The sequence below is a fragment of the Cyrtonyx montezumae genome, unplaced genomic scaffold (assembly GCF_038088225.1).
Source record: "Cyrtonyx montezumae isolate F1298 unplaced genomic scaffold, pur_monq_1.0 scaffold_4, whole genome shotgun sequence".
NCBI lineage: Eukaryota > Metazoa > Chordata > Aves > Galliformes > Odontophoridae > Cyrtonyx > Cyrtonyx montezumae.
The window spans coordinates 5,033,691-5,056,636 of NW_027072045.1; the positions used below are offsets into that span (position 1 = coordinate 5,033,691).

Genomic DNA, 22,946 nt, shown 5'->3' on the forward strand with positions numbered 1-22,946 from the left:
AGCAGCTCTTCAGCAAAATCAAATACCAACCTACCTTCCTTCTCAAACCCAGCACATTTTTCAGTTTGCATTATTCCATCTTGCTCTATGGTGTCTCTTTCTTTTGCTACACTTAACTTTCACTCACTCTTGCTGTTACATCATCCAGGAGACAGCAATTTAGGGCAGAGAATATTTTTATTTCACTCACATTAGAATTAGAATTAGTAAGTAAATGAAAGTATTGGCATAACTAAGAACACTATTCAGAAATGGTCTCAACTCTTCCTGCTGAGCAAGAGTTCGATTTTAATATCAACAGTTAGCAGAATTCAGTCATGCTTCAGTTTCTGATCTACAGAACATAAAGAAACAATTCTAATTATCACCTCTAGAGTTTTCAAAGCAGCATGCAGTAATTATCTGGAAAGTAAAGGGAATCTCTCATTGACTCCAGGGATTCAGCCAAAGAGCCAACAATCTCATTTTTAACACTGCCCAAATGATTTCCCACACTTTATATCCTAAAAACAGAATTAAAAGTTATGTGTGGGACTACCCCAGAAGCTCTCAACCTCTCTCTTCCTCAGAAGCCAGAAACTAGAAGCAGTAGGATAGTAATGGGGCAGCTTTGCATTAAGGTACTTTATCTGGGTCTTGTGTCAGACATGAGCTTAGAAGGAGTATGAATACTGATCCTGTTAACCTATGCACTGATTTGCAGTGACTTAGATTTAAAACTGTATTTACAGTGTTCTGTTGTCCACTTGCACTGTCAGGAAAAAAACAAACAATGGAATGAGTGGGACTAAAGAACACAGATCAAGGACCTTCACAAAGAAGTACATGTTGTGCTTTGTGGCAACGAGTGTTACAGTAAAAGAAGTGCCACACAGATAGACATAAAGTTGAGGGAAAAAAGTGCAAGACTGCTTCCATATGTTGCAGATATTCATTAGAACATATATAAAAAAATGTGAATTTTGATGCATTCAGAACATTTTCTAGCAAAGCCTAGAATGAAACCCAGCCATCATAATCTTAGAAGCCTCTGTAACAACTAGAAGAAACCAATCAAAACACTGCTTTCTCTACCACCTACCCAAATGAGTTATTTTTCTTGTCAAACATTAGCTACTAATTGCATCCCTCTCTGAGAACCTGAATGCATCCCCAAACACAAGGATTTCAGGTGCTCGCCATGAGCGCACTTCACAGCATCCCTATGATCTAAGCCTGTAAATCTTTTCACTCTCTTTTTCCTCTGTACAGTTCTCTGCTTTCATTATAAGAGGACTCCTGAACAATTTCATTTAAGGGAAACATTCTCCCTGACTAGCAGAGCCGAACGCAGTCAACAAAACCAGAGGTTTTCTTTGCCTTGCCACCTTCTTTTCATTAATATCAGTTACAAAATCACAAGTGAGTTCAATGGGAAGGAGTAAGGTTTTCTCATAAACCTAGTCCCTCTCATTCCACATATCCAGCAAATGCTAACTTGGTTTTGAAATAAATTTCCTTAACAACCAAGTACTACTATTTAACAGAACCCATGAGCACTTCTATAGCATTTTCCAATTCCAAATCACTGCATAAGTATTAATTAGCCTTAATGACTCATATTACCTAATAAGATAATGAAAAGCCCCGCAGCTCACAATATCTACTTCTATTTTCACTAAGAGAAGAAATGATCTCTTTAAAAGGATCTGCTCCCTTCTAATTCTTTTTCTGCATATCTCTGTCATAACTTCTGGAAATAATTCAGAGTGCACTGTGGTATTTTTTTTCTTCATTTGTGAAGACTACTTCATTGCTGCAGTCTTTGCCACAAAATAAAAACACGGAGGTTTAAGGACAATATTTATACCTTAGGAGGCTTTCTGTTGAATGACTATTCATTGAGTGTGGACTCAATGCTTGGTAAGCAGATGTGGATTTGCTGCCTGCTCTTTATGGAGAATAGCAATGTCTTTCTTGGTCTCTTTCTAGGTTGCCACTGCCAAGGTAATGCTTAATGGATTAAGTCTTGTGAAATAAATTCTGTAAATAGAATGTGGGCTGAGATCATTTCAACTCATTTCCCCTGCATCCCCTTCCCGTCCTGGAAGATGTCAAGTACAAGCAGCCTGCAAGCAGCCTGTTCTCCCAGTGTTAGTCTTGAGTCTCACTAGATGCATAAAACAGCTTGTTTTTTGCATACTTTCTGTGATGGCATTAGAAAAACTGGAAAGAAAAAGAAAGCTTCTGAATTCCACTCATTGCCATAAACTGGATACAGCTAATCTTGCAAGGGCACCAAACATTGCTCTATTTGTTCATCATTAGAGCACTAGAAACCTATGTTTATGATAGCATGATAGTTGAATCTGAAGGATTTTAAAGAAAAGAACTGAACCGACTGTGGGTTTGTAAACAAACAAAATGGTTTTGACGTCAGCCATATAATTTCATGGGCTGGAACAGTATCACACATCCAGTTCTCGTCGCTGAAGAGTTTCTAATTTAATTTAGATGATTTCATGACATGGGACAGCACATCAAATCCAAGAAACTTCAGGGTACTGCTGAAGGCCAGGTCCATGCTGCAAAGGTTGTGTAAGCCATGCTTTGAAGGAGCAACAGAGACCTTTTCGCTCAAGGATAGGGGATAGTTGTGTCTACAGAAGACAGAAATGTAAGAAATGGGGAGAGCGAAAGGAAAGGAAGGGAAGGAAGGGAAGAAGGAAGAGAAGGAAGGGAAGGAAGGAGGGAAGGAAGGGAAGAAGGGAAGGAGAGAAGGAGGGAAGGAGAAAAATAAAAAGAGGGTGGAACAGAAGGGAAGCATTCAGAGCAGAGAGTGTCAAAGGGAAGGACTTTGTTTCTTCATTAGAAATAAATCAGTTTGAGGATTTTTTTTCTCCATTGATGCTATCCAGAAAATCTGCATAACTTTTTCCAGAGCAATAAATCCTACCCACAGCTTTCAACAGTTCTTCCAGTTTTGTTCTCAGTCCTTCTTGGGTTCCTCTCTCCCTCTGTGCTCCTCCCATGGAGGACAACTCATGCAGAGAGAGCTTCTGCTCCACAGAAGCACAGTTGGGCTGCCCCAAGTGCAGGTGCACAAAGTGCAGTTTGCACAGAGCCAAGCAGAGTAGCCAAGGAGCCTTGCTTTGTCCCCTAGCCATAAGCACAAACCTTCATCAGGAGCTTCCACTTGGATGATACAAAAACACTGGCAAGTTACCACTTCACTGTTGCTGAAAGTGACTGAAGTATCTTATGCTGCAGTTAGCTAAGGGTACTGGTGTGGGAAAATGTACACCCATACAGAGCTCAGATCTGACCACTGTAATTAAAAGAACATCTGGCATCAACTGAACAACACAAGGGACTCCCTGTGTGTAAAAAAATTATTTGTGAGCACCTGTTCATCAGCTTGGACCTTAAATGATACAGAGAAGAGTTCACAGTTTCCTGAATTTCTCTGTAAACATATTTCAATGAATAGTAAAGCCATGATACAACATGCTGATTTTTTGCTGTATTTACTATAAGATATTTTCTACTCCACTGATTCCAGTTCCCCTAGGGTGTGCAAGAACTTGGGGCAGTGCGTACACACCACCAGCATCATCCCCACACAGCCAGCCATCTGCCTACATGTTTAGAGGGAGAACAGGAGACATCTCCCTTTTCTGCTATTTCACTCCCCAGAATCCTAACTACTTGCTGGATTACTACTTCTAATAAAAATGTAAGGGTTTTTTTTCTTTTTTTTTTCCCCAAGGAAAGCTGATACTTTTGACAAAAACATATTTCTCAAAAACTCAACCTCTAGTTTTTGGCCAAAAAAATGTGACCAGCCTTTAGGGCAGTATTCAGATACTATCACAGAAGTTATAACTTAGTTATAAGCACTTGTGGAGTTATTTACAGCAGGAAAGCTGCAGTTCCTTCCCTTGATCTATTTGTGGGCTCGAGGACCTTCCAAATCTTGCTTTTTAATCACTGTAAACATCAGGGCTGAAGAGTTTGGTGGAGGGAACACTGGCCGTTTCTTTGTGCTCTGATCTGATTGGGCTTTTGATGCCCTTGAATTGTGGTGCAGAGCAGAGGTGCAGAAGCTACTGTACATGAGACAACTGGGGTATAGTAGCAGCCTTTCTGCCACAGGATGGAGCTCAGTGCAGGCTGCAAAGCATTCCTAGGAGGCTGGATAAATAGTCAAGCATTTCTCTGTCGCTGATGGACATACTGCTGCTTGCTGCTTGCCTGCTACGTGAACCTATGCTGTCTACCTGGAAAAGCTCAGCTGGGCAGATCTAAACTTCACTGCAGTGTCAGCAGCACTGATGAGCCTCCAGGGAGATCAAAAGTGACTAAAGAAGATCATATAGGTGAAGGTCCTTGACTGAAAAAGTTTGATACAACAAAGGGGGAAAAAAGAGCCAGCTTTTGTAAAAAGTGAACATGTGAGCTCTGTGCCTTCAGTGTTGCCCCACTTACTCAGTTCACCATCTCTTCACAGCATTTCTCACACAGAAGGGTATTTTTAACAACACTGAAAAGAATCCACCAGAAGTAGAAGTTCAAGCTCTTTTACCCTGAATAAGCAGGATTCAAACATCACAGAAGAGGTTAAATTACACTGGGAGTACTTTTTCCCCTTTTAAAGCCAAATGTGTCAAAATTTGGAAGTGATCTTTCTGACTGTAAAATCTTACTGAACAATTTAGCAAAAAATATCATCAGGGTTATCCATCTGCCAGAATACAACACATACCCGGAGCCTCCCTGACTGAAGGAGTTAAGCTTTTCTGCAGTAATGCAACAAATCACTCCCTGCAACAAACAGAAGACACATTCTAAGGCAGTTTCCCCACAAACTTCAATATATGGGAAAAAAAAAAATCTTGATTTATTATATAGTGTTTGGACAGTTACGAATGAAAATTTGCCAAAGATCGGAATAATCGAGTCTTTCAGCCAAGCAGTTCTTTATGAAAGAAAAAAAGCCCAGAATGGGTCTGAGCAAAATAAATAAAAATTCCACACTTTAACCAACAGAACCTTTTGCATCATACAGAAATAGTCACAGACATCCACAATCTTTTATCATCAAAAAGACACTCTGGCCTTTAAAATTACAACTTCTTGATTTTTCTTTACTGATGCCCTTTAAACTAGTGGGTATCACTAACCTGTGGCATCTAGTCATGCCACGTTTGTCATATGAAAGAATTTTTAAGGCTGCACATTGATATTTTTTTCCCTTCCCTTGAAACGTCTCTTTTGCAAAGCTGCCATCTGTGAATTTGTAAGGTAGCAGCAAACCACTTCCTAACAGGATCCATTGACACCTATACCAATGATAACACTGATTCACTGCCACTAATGTCAGAAAGACAGAATCACAGAATGGCAGAGCTTAGAAGGGACCTCCAGAGATCACCAAGTCCAACCCCTGCTAAAGCAGACTCCCTACACCAGGTCACACAGGTAGGGGTCCAGACAGGTCTTGAATATCTCCAGAGAAGGAGACTCCACCAGCTCTCTGGGCATCCTGTTCCAGTGCTCTGTCACCCTTACCCAGAGAGAAGGTCTTCTGCATGTTTGCTTGGAACTTCCAATGTTCAAGTTTTAGGCCATAGCTCCTCCTTTCACTACGCACCACCAAGAGCCTGGCCTCATCCATTTGCCTCCCACCTCTCTTTAGATATTTATTAACATTAATCAGATCACTCCTCAGTCTTCTTCTCCTCAGGCAGAACAGACCCAGGACATCCAGCCCTTCCTCACGTGGGAGAAGCTCCAGGATCTTTATTGTCTTTGTGGCCCTCTGCTGGACTCCTTCTAGGAGATCCTTTTCTTTTTGAACTAGGGAGCCCAGCACTGGACACATTAGCTTAAATGTGGCCTCACCAGGGCAGAGTAGAGCGGGAGGATCACCTCCCCTGACCTGCTGACCACTTCCTTTTTAATTTACCCAGAATACCATTGGCCTCCATGGCCACAAGGGCACACTTCTGGCCAACGGCCAGACTGTCGTCCACCAGAACACCTAGGTCTTTCTTTACAAAGCTTCTCTCAGCAGGTCACCCCAAAACCTGTGCTGAGTTCTCATTGATTGAAAGGACTACTAACACCAAGGTTATCCTAGAAAAGGTTACCTGTTTTTATGGAGCTTGCCTTCAGAGCCAGGAGGGGGGCTGCAAGCAGAGCCATACACAGCAAACAGCTGAGCCTCTCTCAGAGGCCAGGCAAGGCATCCATGTGGTATCCCTCTGAAAGCTTGCCCTGTTGTGCCACTTGCCCACTAATTAGCACACAATGGAGAATGCAGAATTTCCCTGGAAAGGGTGTTCTGAGCTTTGGACACAAAAGAAAGCAGAAAAGCTCCTTGGCTATATGGCATTTTTAGTAAAGACGTTTCCAAGTTTTGTTTATTTATCAAAAGACACTGCTACTCTTTGTTGTTTTGATTTTTGTTTCTGTGCACAAGAAAGAGGGGGAAAAAGGATTTTATTAAGTGAGCCTTTCAGTAAGACACCAGATGATGGATAGTCAAACACAGAGCCTCCTGTAAACACAGAGGGAACCGAAAGGTATGAACTGACTCATAATTGTGTCAACACAGGTCGCAGACCCTTGGTTTATTTCAGCCTTCCTGTTTTTCACAGATTTCTTTTCACACCACACTATTTTTTTAGGACACAGGCTCTTTTCAAAATATCTTAGTGGGGTGCAAAAGCACACATGTCATTACACCAGAATACGGGCATTTACACACGCATGTAGGCACTATTCCACAATAACAACAGCAGTGTTTTCTACCCATGGCTTACGTCTACATTAAATTAAGCAGAGCCTGTCTGCACAGCAGTTAATGTTAGCTCTAATCAAAAGGGAGAAAAGGTCTGGTCCGTCCCATTCTCACTCAGAGCTTTTCCACGGAGGCTTTTGGGAAGTATCCAGAACAAAACCTCAGCAGCCTAATCCTCTGGTTCGTGCAGTGTGCTTTTTTTTAACGTGTGGCAAAGTGGCAAGACTGTCTGACCAGGAGTGCTGTGAGGCTGACACACAGCAAAGAGTTCTAGGGTGAGCAGAACCTACCAATATTTATCTTGATCCCTAAACACACTGAATTGAGGTTGTGTCCTTTTCCTTGTATAAAATCATTCTTCTCTGTTGGTTGCCAATTTTCTTACAGATTGGCGAAACAAGTCTCTCTGTGGTCTCTATTTCATCATCAAATTAGGTTGGCACTGACCAGCAGACTGAGAAGTTGTCAGGGAAGGGATTGATGGCAGACACACCATGCAGCTGGATTCACTGCAAGTCATAGATCAGTCCAGCTAGCAGGTGACTCAAGAAGGGTGGTGCAACATATTCCCTTGTAATATCACCTGTGAAGATACCTTGTCACCTGAAGTCCTGTGATCTTGTTAAAGGACTTGCAGAAAACAGCACATGAAGTTGTGTCAAAGCCAAGGGAGCTGCTGTGGAAGATAATCTTCCCCCACACATCACCCTGAGTGCCTTGGATCAACCACACATGTGTAAATGACTCAGTGCTATAGACCCAGAGGATTTGGCTCACCTGATGTGTCAGACCTACTGTATGAACAAGGGGAAGTTTATAAGCAGCATCTGTTGGTCTGAGATGCTTCAACCCTGGCCAAATTCCCTGACAAGAGGTAGCACCAGCAAGGATGGATAACCTGATACAGGCTTAGCAGCATTGCATTTCTGTGTAATCACACCCAACTCCATGGGAGGGCTAAACATGTAAGTCAGAGTCACAGAACAAGGACTGGGACCATTATGTAAAAATCAGTTGCTGCAGTTCCCAGTCAACAGGTTATCATTGCAGTGAAGCCATATTCACCAGGAGCATCTCCCAGGGTTTTGATCTGCTACTTCTTCAACCCATTAATTCATTCATAAACAAACAAACAAATAAATAGAGACAAAACCAATTACATTTAGGAAAAAGCTGCCACCAAAAATGTCAGAAACAGCATTTCAGAAACAGAAATAATTTGCAGACTTTTTAAAAAACTACTAATTTTGAAATCATATCAGCAAAAAGTAAGAATCTCATACAGTGCAGATTTCCCCTGTAACAACTCAGATCAACGGGACAGTGGAGAGAATTCCCCATGCCAATTAGAATAGATTAAGTTAAATTTGCTTCCTCTACATTTAGGAATTGTTCCAGTTTCTGTATGTCTGCAGAGAGGCTAAATGGCCACATGAGCAGGAAAAACCTACTCTCTTTTCTTCTGATTCACTCCTTTTTCTTTCCTCCTTTTAGCTCTACATCAGAAGATGAGGTAAGTAAAATTTCCTGAAGGAGACCATGAAAAGAGTTTCAAAACATTCTACATATTTTCTCTCCATAAAAATGCTGTGAAATTTGAATGTAAACTGCCAGGGCACTGCCAGTCAGAACCCAGGAATTCACCCAAGTAAAATAAATTATGATGCTCACTATCTCAGTTGTTAGTTTCTTGCCTTTCATTCATATATTGTCAGTGTCTGGATTTTATGTCAAAGTAGTGGAAAAAATGGAATCTCAAATTGCTGAAGTTAATCTCTTGCAGAGAGATCAGTAAAACTGAGCTTTCCACTGACACTTCACAAGGAGATGCCTGCTATCCTTGGCAAGGCAGCAGTCAAAAGAATGTTGAAATTTGTCAGGTATGAGGAGGAGAAATGCTGTGCTAAGGAAATGGCCACTGCAAGCTCCCTTCCCAAATCTGCAGTGTTTGGTCCACATCAATAAAATAATAAAAACAAACAAACAAACATGTTTTATATGTCCTATTAAAACACTGCATGAAGAAGACAGTAGTGTGATATCAATTCAGGGTGGTACTGTTGAGCAAATCTGCCTGGCACAAGGACAGTGATTGCCCCTTCATACCCAGTGTATAATTAATACTAACCCTCAACTATATCAGCAATCCCATTGCTTTCATGAAAGTCTCACTTCCTCACTAATGAAGAGCGACTTACTACAAGGCAGTGCAGGATACAGTGAGGGGATTCATTCTGCATGCCCTTTTATAGCTATATAGGCTCTGGAAGGTACCAATTCAAAGCACATGTTCCATATGCCAGAAAATGTTGAGTGTGCACGGCAGCATCAGAGGAGCTATACACATTGCGTGACCATTTCTAAAGTGATTCTATTTAATGAGTAAATTTAATGCAGTTCTGATGAATCAGTTTTAACAGCACATTTTATGTATGCAACAACTTCAAGAAAAGAGATCTAAGCTCTTACCTATTGTTCTCCGGAGATCTTCGCACTGGCTAATGTGAGGGAATTTCAAGATTTCCTTCCACTTTTTGCTTTTGCCTTTGCGTTTCCCTCCACCTCCTGCAGAGAAAGAAAGATTGGGATTAGATTCCAGAATTCACCAGCCCAATCACAGCTCTTATGAGTATCTTTAATAACTGAAGCTGAGACATCGTGGGTAGATGGGCAGATTGAATTGGCTTGTTTGAATGTCCCAAGGAAGTGGTATCTGTCAGAAAACTGGGTTGGTAAAGGCTGGGATTTGGGCTTGTAGTCCACCAGACCCAGTTCAGATGGTAGTGTCTGAGCTTAGCATCTCCAACATACAATTTACAGACATTTGAGTCCATTAACCGTGTAAAATTATGGTTCACATCTTTTCAATCTCCTTCTGGTTTTGGGATGAACCCTGACTTCACCCCAAAAGAAGGACCGGAAACTGAAGACTTATCTTCCATCCTTCATGTTGCATATTCAGCTGATGGTACACACGTCAGTCACTGCTATGTAAGCACTTTCCTCAGAGAGAGGACAGTAGTGGGAACGTGTTATATATATAGTAATATATAATATACAGTAGAATATCTTCCATGATAAAGAGTCATAGAATCATATTGTTGATAATTTGAATTGGAGAAGATGTTAGTCCAAGTCCCCTGCAATGCACAGGGTCCCTCGTTGGGACTATTGGAGGATGCACTGCTGGCAGAATCAGGCTCCTTTTTCCCCACCAGGCTTAATGCAGGCCAAAATGCTGCGTGCATTCTCCACCACCAAATTTGGGTGGGCATGCAGCTCTAATGGAGCTCAGACTGAGAGGACATTTCTAAACTACCATTTCTCTTTTTTGCACCTTGACAAGGTGTTTTATTCCAACCTTGGCTTCTCTTTCCTGCCTGCCCTTCCTGCCCCACTCTTGCAGCCCAGGAAGGGGCAGCCACCATGTCAGCAGTGCTGCAGAGAGAACAAGGTGCAGACTGGGCCTGTGGTTTCCTTCCAGGGTCTTTGGTGTGTCTGTCCTGCTCATAGCAACTATCCCTCTGAGCCTGAATGCCCAGATGCAGTCTGCAATTCTCAGAGTCAGTGTATCTACTGCAATTTAGTCCCGCTCACAAAATTTGATTCACTGGAGTCTATTTTACATGCACAGCACGTTGAATGACTAATCCAGAGCTGAGTTAATTCTGTAGAGAGGTTGGTAGAGTCACAATTGCAGACTGAGAGTGTGTTGGGTACTACATGATATTGCAGGCTAAATTAGGAGTATGTTGACTCAAAAGGTAACAGACCATTACAAAGAAAACATGAGCCCTGGAAACGATTGCTCTCTGTGGGGCATTTCTGATCCTGCAAAGTAACCTTTGTCGCTGGAGTGATCTCTCTGCACCTCAGCTTTTATTCCTTCATTTTCGGTGACCAATGGTTTTGTCATCAGAAAGCTTGCCTCAAATTATTTTTAAACCCATTATTGACAGGAGTTTATGGTGTATCTGCATCATGCAACGTAGCACAGAGCTACCTGCACTACTGGCAAAGGAACTGGCCTGTTTAGATTATCAGGAGCACAGCTACGTTGCTGTTTCCAGGAACTGGTCTCCAGTAAAGTGCAGTGGTCTGTGAGTGTCTTCACAGCATTATGCAACACAGATGCACTCTTTGGGTCTGTAGTGAAATCTTCCTCAACCTGCCTTCTTCACTCCATCCAAAGCACTGCTGCTAAGGTCATTTCCTTTCCCATCCCTCCAGTCATGACACTGGAGAGGCCGTCTTGCCCTGTTCCTGCAGCACACATCACTTGTCTCCCCACCAAGGGATGCTCCAAGGCTCCAAGCACTTTGTGGGCTGGGAACACTGTTATTGTCTGTTCATCAACTCTTCTGGAGTGCCCAACTCTGCTCTAGTCCCCAGTTACTGCAGGGGTGGGATTAAGCATCCCACAGTGTGCTTCCACTGCTTGTTTTCCCTAAAAGCTCACAATCCTGCATGGCTCTCTCCCCTCTTTCCCTCACCACCATGGCCCTTGTTGCACATCCCTTGTGCTCCTGGTCCCACATCTCACCCTCTGCACTGACGTGCTCTGCCCCTCCCTTCTCACATTCTTTGAGGAAAGACCATTTATCTGGGAATTCCTGCCTCCTCCACTTCAGTCGTTCCCTTTGGCTGCATCCTTTTCCCTGAGCTCTTGCTTCATGTTCTTCCTCATACTCATTTATCTTGTAAATTTTGAATTTTGCTACTTGCTGCAAAACCTCCATGGGAGTTAAATAAATGAAGCAGATATTTACTGGCAAAGGGGGAGGGCTGGGAAGGAAGAAGAGGGCATGGAGAAAAGGAAATGGCAGGCCTGGTGTCAAAGCAGTGATCCTCCTTTGACAGCCACGTGATTCCAGTCGGGATATCAGGCTCCTCAGGCTGCCAGATTGGCTCACCTCACCTCCACAAACACGTACCTCTTCCTGCTGCCTCTCCTGCTGCAGGGGTCCCTTCCTCTCGTCAAGTAACAGACAGAGAAGGGTGCTATAAGGGTGGGGGCAGGAGTTCTCTGCTTAAGATGCCAACAGGCATTGGAGTCAAGAAAAGGTGATGTTCAGCTGTTGGGCAGTGTTGCCTGCAAGAACAATAATTCCAGACATTTCTGGACAAAGGATGAAATAATCTGTTGGCTGCATTTGCTCATTTCAGGTCTTTCTTCACCCACTGAAGTCCTTAACTGTAGGCCAAAGACTGGAGCACATCTGCTTCTCCAGCCACCTTTACAGAAGTACCCACAAAATGGTTGCATCTGTGGCAGCACCATACGGAGCACAGCACAACGGCCTTTTGCTCTAAATGACAACTCTGAGACTGGGACAGAGAGAAAATGATCTTATCAATCTGAGCCAGCATATTTTTAAATTCCACGCTCTGTAACATATATATTGATATGTTTGTATTGGATGATGCATTTCTGACATTAAATTTTCATCAAAACTGGAGAAGGGCTCAATGGTCCCTTGTTACAACCGTGATTGATATAGGCAGTGCTTTCTCTTTTGTGGCCATCCTCCAAAACTAAGCAGCCCCCCTGATGAATCATTTGCTCTAAGCTGAGCGTGAAGTAGCATTGCTATCTTGCCTGTGACATCTTTATGTTAAAGATTCTGATCAACTGCTTTAATCAGCCTGACCTTTCTGCTCTCAGCTTTTCTTGTGGAGCCAGCAAACCCTGATGGCTCCAAACGTTAATTCTAGGGGGTTTGAAGGACATAATGCAGTGAGACAGCTGAGATAGGGTAAATTGTCTAGCAGAGCTAAAAGTTAAAAGGGGAGGTTTCTCTGAACAGGGCAGAAACTGCGCAGGGTTGCAAAGAGAAGCTTTTCACACAGTCTTGACTGCTGCCTTTGCACTGTCTATTCTGGACAGGATTTGCAGTCTTCAAGGCAGCTTCTCAGAGCAAAGCTTGACAGATGTGCCATGTTTTATATGTGAGCTTCATCACACCAACCTGGAGGGGCTGACTGCTTTAAAATGTTGGCTTGCTGATGATGACAAAAGGTGAGCTCCCAGCAACAGCAGGAAATATCAGCTCTACTCCCTTGTGTTCACTTAACAGCCCAGCAATTGCAAACTAGGGATTGAATCTAATTCTCTAACATGTCAACCAGTCCTACAGGAAGCAAAAGCATTTACTCTACATCCTCCCTACTGAAAAATACATGGTATTTTTCATATAATCTTATGATGTCCAATAGCAGATCTAGCTCAGATCTCTGCATGCAAGGAGAGAGACATAAGGAAAAGCACAAGTGTAAAACATTTGGGAGCAGGAGCAACTCTTAGCCTAAGGTGCCTACTTTTTTTTTGCCTCCATTGGTTATGATATATTTACTCTCCTAATACCCTGAGATGGGAAAAAAATAAAAATAAAAAAAGTACTTCCTTATTGTTAAACTAGAGAGATACTAAGTGTCTTGTCCAAAATGACAGGAGAAATCAGGGATTGAGCTAGGAGCAAAAGCCTCAAGGCTGTCAACCCTGCTAGCTGCATGATCAAGCCACAGTTCTGCTCAGCTGGTAACATTACATGTTACAGAGTGAAACACAAGGATAGGGGAAGCCATTCCAGCATCATGCCTGTAACATATTCCCTTCTTACCTTGTTCCACTATGCCATGTGGCTTTTAAGCATGGATGAGGTGGTTTCTCACTTTCCTTCCGTTCCTGTTCAAGTTAATAAGCCTGCCTCACACTGTGCTGTCAGACCTGGCCCACTCAAGTTCACTGCCTTCAACTGTATTATCTGCAATCAAAGTAAACTATCCACAGATCTACGATGGAGGACTATGTATCTTCCATTTTGCAACAGCAGATAGGATCTCATCCTAGTCCTTCCCAGCAAAGGGGTAGAGCTCTGCGTGTTCCAATTGCAAGGGCTTGAACAGACAGCACAAGAAAGCAGCGAAACACACACAAAACAAGAAGTCATGGCTAGCATCCCTTTTTCTCATTCAGTCTACAAAAGAAATTCTTCCCTTCCTGTTGCCAGGCTTCCTTTACTCACTGTCAGAATTTCCACAGCTATCTGCTACCCATCCACCTGCCTCTCCACACCTCCCTCCTAACACTTCTTTGTTATCAGCACATAGGATTTGCCACATTAGACAACACAAATGGTCTGTCTAGTACAGGCAGCTTCACAAGGAGGCCTTAACTTTTTTTTTTTTAAGTATGTGGAAGGCAAGACCTTTCTTCTTTACCGTATTGATGAGACATAGCTAACAAAACATGAAGGCACACTGCTTCCAATACGTTGTTTTTTGTTTTTTCTTAGAGTACTTGCTATCTAAATGTATAAATGTACTTATGCTTCTGGAAAGTACCCTTTTGCTGCCCATGGGTGTGAGCCCCAGAGATTAACCACGTATTCATGAAGAAAAATAATAGTGAACTGACACACAGAACTGCATATTTTCCTGGAGCATCTCCTCCCAGTGAGGCAGAATGAATAAACCTCATCAGCCCATCAGTTTTCTCTGTGAGTTCTCCATATCGTTTGCATATCTCTGCTCCTGCAGCCAGCCTCTAAAACAAACATATCCATCCTTCTTTATGGGGAAGCTCATTCTTGTTTCTTATTAGTCCCAGCTGCACTCAGTTACACTAGCAATTGCAAATGGTTTGTTTTCAAAGAATGAAGGACATAGCTTGCTCTCTGCCCCTTGCCCTGCCCTTTTCACCTGGGAGAAAAAAAAAAATAAAATAGGAACTGTTTCATCCTTCCAAGATCTTCAGTGACACTCCTGACTAACCTGGGCAGCAAAGTTGGGTTTTCGAAGCAGGTCAGTGTCCACCACCCACTGAAAGACAATGTTTCTACAAAGCAGCCTTTAGGGGCACTGATTTTGAAGATCCAATAAAAAGTCCACAAAACGCCCTCAAAAAAGAATCACATTCACAGCTCCTCTTGTTGATGCTAATGTGTCTCCATCTCTTGCAGCCTTTTTTGATGAACATGACTCTGAGAACAGTCACAGCCCATGATAACAGTTTCGTGCCCGTCTTCCCCACTGTCACGGCATGTTTGCACATAAATCATCCACATGCTGCCACAAATGCATAAGCCTGACAACCACTGCGTAAACCATCCTATTGCTTTTTTGGAAACAAACAGCAGATGTAGTTCATGTTCAAGCCTCCAGAACCACAGAGATGGGAATTTCGTGAGCAAAAACACAAAGTTCTCTCCAGCAGTCAGGCTGGCTTTGCAGTCCGTACTGGTTACCAGCACACCACAGGGCAAAATGCTTTGTTTACAAATGACATCTGAAGTTCTCATAACGCTGGCTTACAGAAGTCATTGTTCAAAAATAAATATTTATGGCAGGAATTATTTCAAAAAGAAGTCAAGTAGAACTGCAATACCTATGAGTGACTGAAACTTGATTTTAATAACACATTTTGTATGTTAATAATGTGCATGTTAGTATTATCTTTTATTAACAGCAACTGCCCTGAAGAAACAGAGGAAGCTGAGATTAGCCTTTGAAAATGGGACCTCAGGGCTGGATTCTCATATGCCATGGCCATACTGGCACTACTCTAGGAATATAAAACAGCCTTTGCAGCAGCTCCCCTCATGCCTAGTCAGAGCACACAGAAGGGTTTGTAACACAGTTGAAGAAAAAAGCCAACTTTAATCTTTTCTTCTTTTCTGCTGGTCTCAACTGGGAATTCAAAATAGTGGGGTACTCCACATCCATTTGCCTGTATCCTCCACTGGGCAGTTTTAATGCACATTTGAGATTATTTCAACGAGTTATCTTTGGGCTTTATGGGCCAGTTCACACATGCTGGGCGTATGCCTCTCTGCTAGGCATGCTAAGAGGAAGTTTTTTGGTGATGTGATTCCCCCAAATACTGTTGAATTTTCCCCTGGGTAAGCACCTTCAGTTTGTCTGATATGGCTGGACTCTCTTGTAATGCTCTGTATTTTAACTGTATTGTGCCTATCTGCAGCTGATAAGTAAGCCAAAAAAGATCATTGGCTGTTGTGCCACAAACAGAAATAACCCAGAAGATACAAAATACGAAGACTTAAAAAAAAAAGGCACTAATAAATCTTATAAAAACAAAACCAGCTACCATCTAAAAGAGTAAAATTAAGCAGAGCCCAAACTTTTAACTTCTTATTCTTGATCTCAAAGTGAGCAAAGCTACTGGCACAAACCAGGCACATCAGCTATGCTTGGAATGTATTGAGATACTGAGGGGTTCACAGGCTGTTAGGGTGAACTGGGCTGACGGCTTCAAACTGAGAGGCACCTGGATAGTATTTGACATTGCAGTTGGCAACAACAGCAGAAGAGAAAACACAACAAATTAATCTGGAGCCACTGTACTCCTTGGGAAGCTAGTTTTAAACATGTAAGGTCTCCTGGTGGAACAGGAGGAGACCGTGATAACTGAACCCAGGAGTACAGGGAGATTTTGTCCATCAATGATGCAGGTAACAGGATAATATTTGCCTATAACATTTCAGTATTGGTGATCTCTATGGTTGAACAGCCTTTTAAAAACAGCTGTTGGAAACTCAGGTTATCACCCTGCTAAGAATGTTAGTATCTGAGTGGAGTATTTTCCCTGAACTGGAGCTGAGTCAGTATTTCAAAGTTCTAGAAAATTCTGATTCAAAGACATTAAACCATTTCGTTTTGATAACATTGAGTCATCTCAGTCCTCTAATGTCAAAACATTATCACAGAACATATCAGAGTATTAAGATATATCATTGGAACAAAATGGGTAAGGTAAATGACATTCTTTACTTTGTTGAAATGATATTTCTATATTGTCAAAAAGAAGGTAGAAAAAGCAAATGCATCTTTCTTTTAAGTAGACACTTTCCTGTAAACCCTTTCATTTTTAACAAAGCGTTGTTCTCAGAAAGGAAGATGCTTTTGTCAGAAATGTTCTCAACCATCTCATGTTTTGAAGCACATGAGAATGGAACAAGGATGTGGTCCTCCCATATATGAATGCTCCAGTGAATCAAAATCCTATATTCCTTACTGGTTCCCTTAAGTTAATTTGCACAGCTGTCATTGACGTTGTCTGTAGGAGACTTAATTCCCATTCTAGCAAAGAAAGAATGCAAATCCCAGCTCCAGAAAACCTTCTTGAATAGGTCTTGATAACATCTTTCCAGGAAGGAACTGCCCCTTAAGCAATGGCTTCTTAAACTTATGACCTGTTCTGTATATTTATTATCCTGTTTTGATAACGTGTATGCAAGCTGCTAACCAAAGCCTCAAAGCCCAACCCTGCAAATGCAACTCCACTCCACAAACAGTCCACGTACAGCCCATTGCCCCTTTAGTTTACCCAGGAACACGTATGGTGCTCTTGGATTCAGAGGTGCTCATCAAACAACATAAATATTCTTAGGGCCTAAATATTCTCTGGTCTCTAAAGTCAAAGTATTGTTGCAGGTCCTTGCTGGACAATGAAATGCCAAGCAGCTCAAAAAGGCTCTGCCGACTGCTGCTCTGCATTTTGCAGTTTTAATGCTGAGACACAATGGCAAAATGGGCAGCACAAGACAGGCTGGAGGAACACACACGGAAATCTGGACCTGGCACAGTCCAATACGTAGGCTTTGGCTCTTCTGAAAATTCTGGTGCCAGTTGTAGGGGGAGAGGACCCAGCTCTGAGCCTTGAGTGCAGGTTCACTCTGCCCCTGTCAAAGAGCTGTGTGCGTTTTTACTCCTGCAAACACTTCTGCAGTCTCTAAAAAAAGAACTTAGCCCCTGTGTTCCTGACATTTGAGTTTTATAAGAAATATTTCTGAACTGTGGGGAGGAGATCCAGCTGGACAGGAGGTGAGGACTCAAGTGCGTTCGTATCACCAGACTGTGGCCAGGCTCTGAGAATTACGTTCTTTTCTGTTTTTAGTCCTCACCTAAATAAACTTACTAACAGGGATAAAGAAAAGAATTTCAGTAAACATCAAGAAAAATTAGTGACTCGAGACAGGCTGTTTTATTAGGTCTGACTGATTTATTAGTTCCACCTAATTGGTGAAACTGGTCGAGCTTTGAGATGCTCTGATAAGAACTCAGAAATCCAGATGTGTTTTGCTTTCCATACATAAATAACAGCATGAGAGAGCAATAACAGCTCTTTCTATTTAGATGGCTTATTTCTGAGAAAAGTGAAACTGTGTAGACTTTCCGTGAAGGAGAAAGAAGATCAAAACCCTCATCAAGCATCTGGATGCTCCATCTGAAGGCACTCGGCTCTGCACTCTGGCAGGCATATATGCAGACCCCCCGAATTTCAAGATGCTACACACAGGTCACAGGTCTGTGCAGAGCCTGATTTGAGGTGGTGCTGCAGCCCTCCCACCCCCCTCCCCCACCCCGTGCTGCCTGTGCACGCAAGTAAGTTCTCTACCAAATTGCTGCACTGCTATTATCTTTCCTCCTATATTTAATCCCACCAGAGATCCTGGCACAGCAAAGGAGCTGATGTGGATGCTTTAGGAAGGCACTAAGGATGTATTGCCAGGAGTCTGGTACCTTTCTATCCCAAGGAATTTCTGTATTTTTTTAGTGGCTCACATGACCACTCCATTGGTCTCAGTGCAGAAAGATAGCTCAACAACCATAAGAAGTGTCCTTCCCTGGCCGTGGCAGTGATGTCTGGCTGGATCCATCCTTCTCTCTCAGACCTTCTCAGACATTTGATCAGTCACAGAAGGTGTGAAAATGCTGTGGGAACTGCATTAGAGGAGCATCTCAGCTGTGATACCTCAGCACTTCTGCTTTCAGAATCAGCCTGGAAAAAATGTACAGAATCTTAATTTGACCTAAACTGAGTCATTCCCTGTTTGAGTTCAGGGCCAGCCACATTTTTCTTTACCACAAAAGCAGATAAGAACCCTGTTCATGTTCCTGGCTCTCCTGTGGAATACCAAGTTGGACTGATTCTCACATGCAGATGTAAGCATAAAGCACAAAGTAATCCTAGACAAATGGTTAGGGAAGATGGAGAAGGGGGTGAAACCACCCCCAAAATGCTTGGTTTGAGTGAGCATCTGTCAGTGGTAGTGATGGACTGGCAGAGAGGAAAGGCCCTATAGGCACATGCTTTGGCTTTGGAGGAAAGAGGTAATGTGTGGACATGGACTGAGCTGCAGCATTGCAGGAGGTTGTGGTGTGGATGGTGCCAGGAAGATGAAACAGGTGGAGGAAGAAAGATCACAGGGAGAGGGAGGAGGCAAAAATAAGTGAAGAGGTTTGACTATGCATCTCCTATATTCTTCCCCAGAGCTACAAACCCTGGCTTTGGCCCCATCATCTCACTCAGCAACAGCGCACCATCAAGATCTTTCTGTGCAGACACACACCGCTATACCACCCCTGAAATCACAGAAAATATTGTCCTCAAAAATCACTGACAGCCCAAGACATCCTGGTAACACAGTTGCATGCGTCAGCATTTAGGATCATTACTCCAAAAGGTTACAGAAGGAATTCAGGTTAATGGAGGTAATCTGTGATTATCTGATGTACCAGATAGCTTTGCCAGTGACTCACGCGTTCTGCCACAACAGATTGCAGCTGCAAATAGCTCGCGGGATGGAGCCAGCTCCCAAGCTAGGAAAGAGTGTCCTCGTTGTTCAGAGAACCCCTACAGCACAGAGTGCCGGGGCACTGCAGGCGTGTGAAAGCCCGCGGAGCTTTGCCGACGTCGTCGGGAGGAGCGGAGCAGCACAGTCGCTCATTCACAGTGTTACTATAGCTACCAGCTGAAGGACTCAGTAAGAAAGGCAGAAATAAAAAGGGAAAATTAGGAGGTAGGAGACAAAAAAGAGGAAACTTGTAAAGCAAAGGCAGAGGGTTCCTCTGATTAGCTAATGATGTGCTTCAAAAGCAGTGGCTGAAAAAACGAGGCTGGAAGGCTGCGTGGCACAAGCGTCAGATGATGCACACGGCTCTCGGCTCTGCTCACCCACCACCACCCACCCAGATGCTGGCGGTGCTGCCACCGTTTTCATACACACAGATCAGCAGCTTTGTGCCAGCGATGGATTAACTATTTCCCCATAGCCCGCCAAGTTCTGACTCCCATTTGTGCTCCCTGCAGCCCTGGGGCCAGAATTAAAACAAGGCACTCGTTTGGCCCCAAGAGCACCGTGGAAACCTGGGAGGGAGAACAGGAGCAGCTGCTAATTATGGGCTTCACATTCATTCTGTGCTGAACTGTGGCCCCTGCTTGATCCCCACCTGCAAGTGGGGCTGACATTGAGGCACAGGGCCAGCGAGCTGCTCTGGGGCTCAGCACTGCACCGGTGGCGGTACACAGATCCCTGAGCCTGAAGGACAAAGCATCACGGTTGTGTCTGAGCAACCCTCTCTCGCAGTTATGGTGGTGAGGTTGGGCATCTTGTTTCCATTTCTATTTCTTCTCAGCTCTCAAAGCGACCAGACGCTGCTATCTCATTTTGGTGATCTTTGATGGCCTTGGTACAATGGTCCCACCACCGGTGACTCCAGGAACAAGAAAGGTCTAGATACTAGATCTAGATACTAGCCCAAAAGATGGAAGAAGAGACAAAAACCATCAAGCAGTGATCCCACACCACCCACATCTCCCAGTGTGTGCACCTCGACCCTAGCTGAATGCAGTTCCAGATGTCCAAGGTAGCTAAGTGCACCAACAGCAGCTGCAGACAGAGGAAGACACTAATACATACATATATCTATATAAATGCATAATTCCTGCTCACATGCCTTCCTGACAGCCAGCTGTTGCCTCTGCTTGCTGTTATCCTTGCTTGGAGATTAATGTCTGTGTCTAGGACAGCTTATTAGCAATTTTTATTATGAGGCATATACATCTGGCCGGTGGTGGGCAAAAGCTAAATCCTGGAATAATTAAAACACTGGGGCAGCTCACAGGGAATGACAGAGTGCAGATATCTGCAGGGTCTTTACTCTGTCTCTGAAAGCCAATAATGGTGTGAGGTCAGAGATCGCTGGGCTTAATTGTCTGACGAATTAATGGTGACGAATGTCTGTTTTCCTCTCTTGTTAAAACTGACACCAGATTTTTCAGGGAAAGCAGAAGGGCATTTGGCCACAAAGGAATGTTTTGATGTCTGAAGCTGAGATTGTTGCCAGCACCAGCCCCTCAGACCAGCGTGGGTCAGACCCTCTCCCATACGAATTGCACAGAACTGCTGTTGACTCCAGCCCAGGACTGAACGTTTTGGGCTCAGCCCAGCAGCTGCTGACTGTCCTGCTCACTTTGGAAAGAAAGAATGTTTGTTTGGATTTTGTTTTAAATATCAGATCCAGGTCTTCAAAGAAGTTCTAAAAAACTCGCATTAGAGGAGTGTGAGTTGCATCATAAAAATCAGCCTGAGCTTGTTTCTGCTCACTCTGAAGACAAGTCAGAGTGCTAGGAAAAAGAAAAACAAAAAAGGAAAATGAATTATAAAAATTTCTCTTAGCATTTTCCCACTCCAGAAAATGCTCCTCTTTCATTGTCCTGTATACCCCCTGCTCAGCAAGGCATTTTTGAATAATAAGAGTCATTGTGGGAGGAAAAACAAAAACGGGAAATACTAAGGGAGCATTTTTATCCAGTTAGTGACATTTTGTGAAGTTGGCTAACTATTTTCTATTGAAACAACTTCTTTAGCAGTAAGAAGGAGCTCTGCTTATTACTTGCTTTTGTTGCTCAATCTCATTTCAATTCTGATCTTAACGTGGAGCTGTAGAAATAAACATGAAAGCTTCTCTTTGTTCAGGTGCTTATGTTAGTTTTGAGCTGTTGTGCAATAGGTTGAAGGGCACATCTTTCCCATTCATCCAAATATACGTGAACCCCTCTGGTGTTTAATTTAAGCTACATAAACAAGGAACAAGCACTTTCTGAATGCTGAAAATACAGTATCAGCCCAGTAGCCAGTTTCTACAGCCTCTCCTTACATCTAAGCCATTCCCCTCATTATGGTACGTGCTGATATATTTAATTAATATCTGCAATACACAACACTGTCAACATGGATGTGTAACACTGAATTAGACTGAAGTCTAAATATTCTTTCAGGGGTGTATTTCCACGGAGCTCACGTCGACCAGTGAGCAGTCACACTGGTTTTCAAGTAGATCTGTGTGCTTGGTGTCTCTGATGGAGCTAATTATAATGGTGCCTTTAGTGTTGCTGCCTTTATGTGTCTGCCAGCACATCCCTAACAAACCACTAGGTTCATGCTTTTCTAGCCCAGATGGAAAAGTCTGATTATAAGGTCAGAGCCAATTCTAGTTCCAAAGCTTGCAGAGCTTCAATTAACGACAGAGGAGTTAGTGGCTAGCCATCACTGAACTGTGTATATGTTTGCTATGCTCCTGCTGCTCACCAGTACCCAAAAGGGAAGAGCTGCTGGATCTGCAGGGCCAACAGTCTTCCCTAACATGTAACACAGTCCTAATGGGCTAAAGGAGATGCCTGTGCCTGCAGATACAGTTTGCTCGAAGCTGTGCAGAGCAAGCCCTGGTTGTGCAGTTGGACCTGCATGCAGAGACACACCACTTGCTGGCTGCAGGACAGCCCAAGCCAAGTGAACGGAGGTGCTTCTGTAGCAAAGCCTGAGCTGCAGATCCTGTGCTGTTTCAGCAAGTGCAGGTGGGCAGGGTGCCAATCTTGCCACCCCTGATGTTGTTGGCAGTACAATTATACTGCTGGGTGCTACTATAACAAGGGGCAGGGCACCCCAGCAACCCTGGTGTGTGGCCAGGTACAGAGATGGCTGCACAGAACACAGTTCTGATACACAGTGAGCACCAATAGTTTCAAGCTTAACAAACCTAAAAGAAGATACAACCTATGCTGCAAAAAATGTTCTATCCAGACCCACATTGTAGTTTGTTACCATCACTCCTTTTACGGTCTCAGGACAGAAAGAGTAATTCACCTGTCGATTTAGATGGTATTCCAGTTTTTAAATGGACAAGAGCAAAACCCCAGCAATTACACAGAAAATTCAAGCTGCCTTATCTCTGGTGATGCAGCACTCTGTGCTGGGCCAAATAACACAGCAGCAAACACCACAGCTTGGTGGTGGGGCATCCAAGTCCAAGTGGCACATGTGCTACTTCAGCACCTCTTGGGACCGCTCTGGGAGACAAT

General features: G+C 43.3%; 1 protein-coding gene across 2 annotated transcripts in view; it reads right to left on the reverse strand.

Annotated features, from left to right (window-relative positions):
- GRK5 (G protein-coupled receptor kinase 5) overlaps window positions 1-22,946 on the reverse strand; it is a 213,834-nt gene that overhangs the window by 138,071 nt on the left and 52,817 nt on the right. For both annotated transcript variants that reach the window (XR_010622786.1, XM_065746392.1), the window contains exon 2: window positions 9,254-9,349. Coding sequence is in view for 1 of the 2 variants with exons in the window: in XM_065746392.1 (XP_065602464.1) it covers window positions 9,254-9,349 (96 nt within the window). In the remaining variant the exon portion in view is untranslated. The remainder of the gene's footprint in view (window positions 1-9,253; window positions 9,350-22,946) is intronic.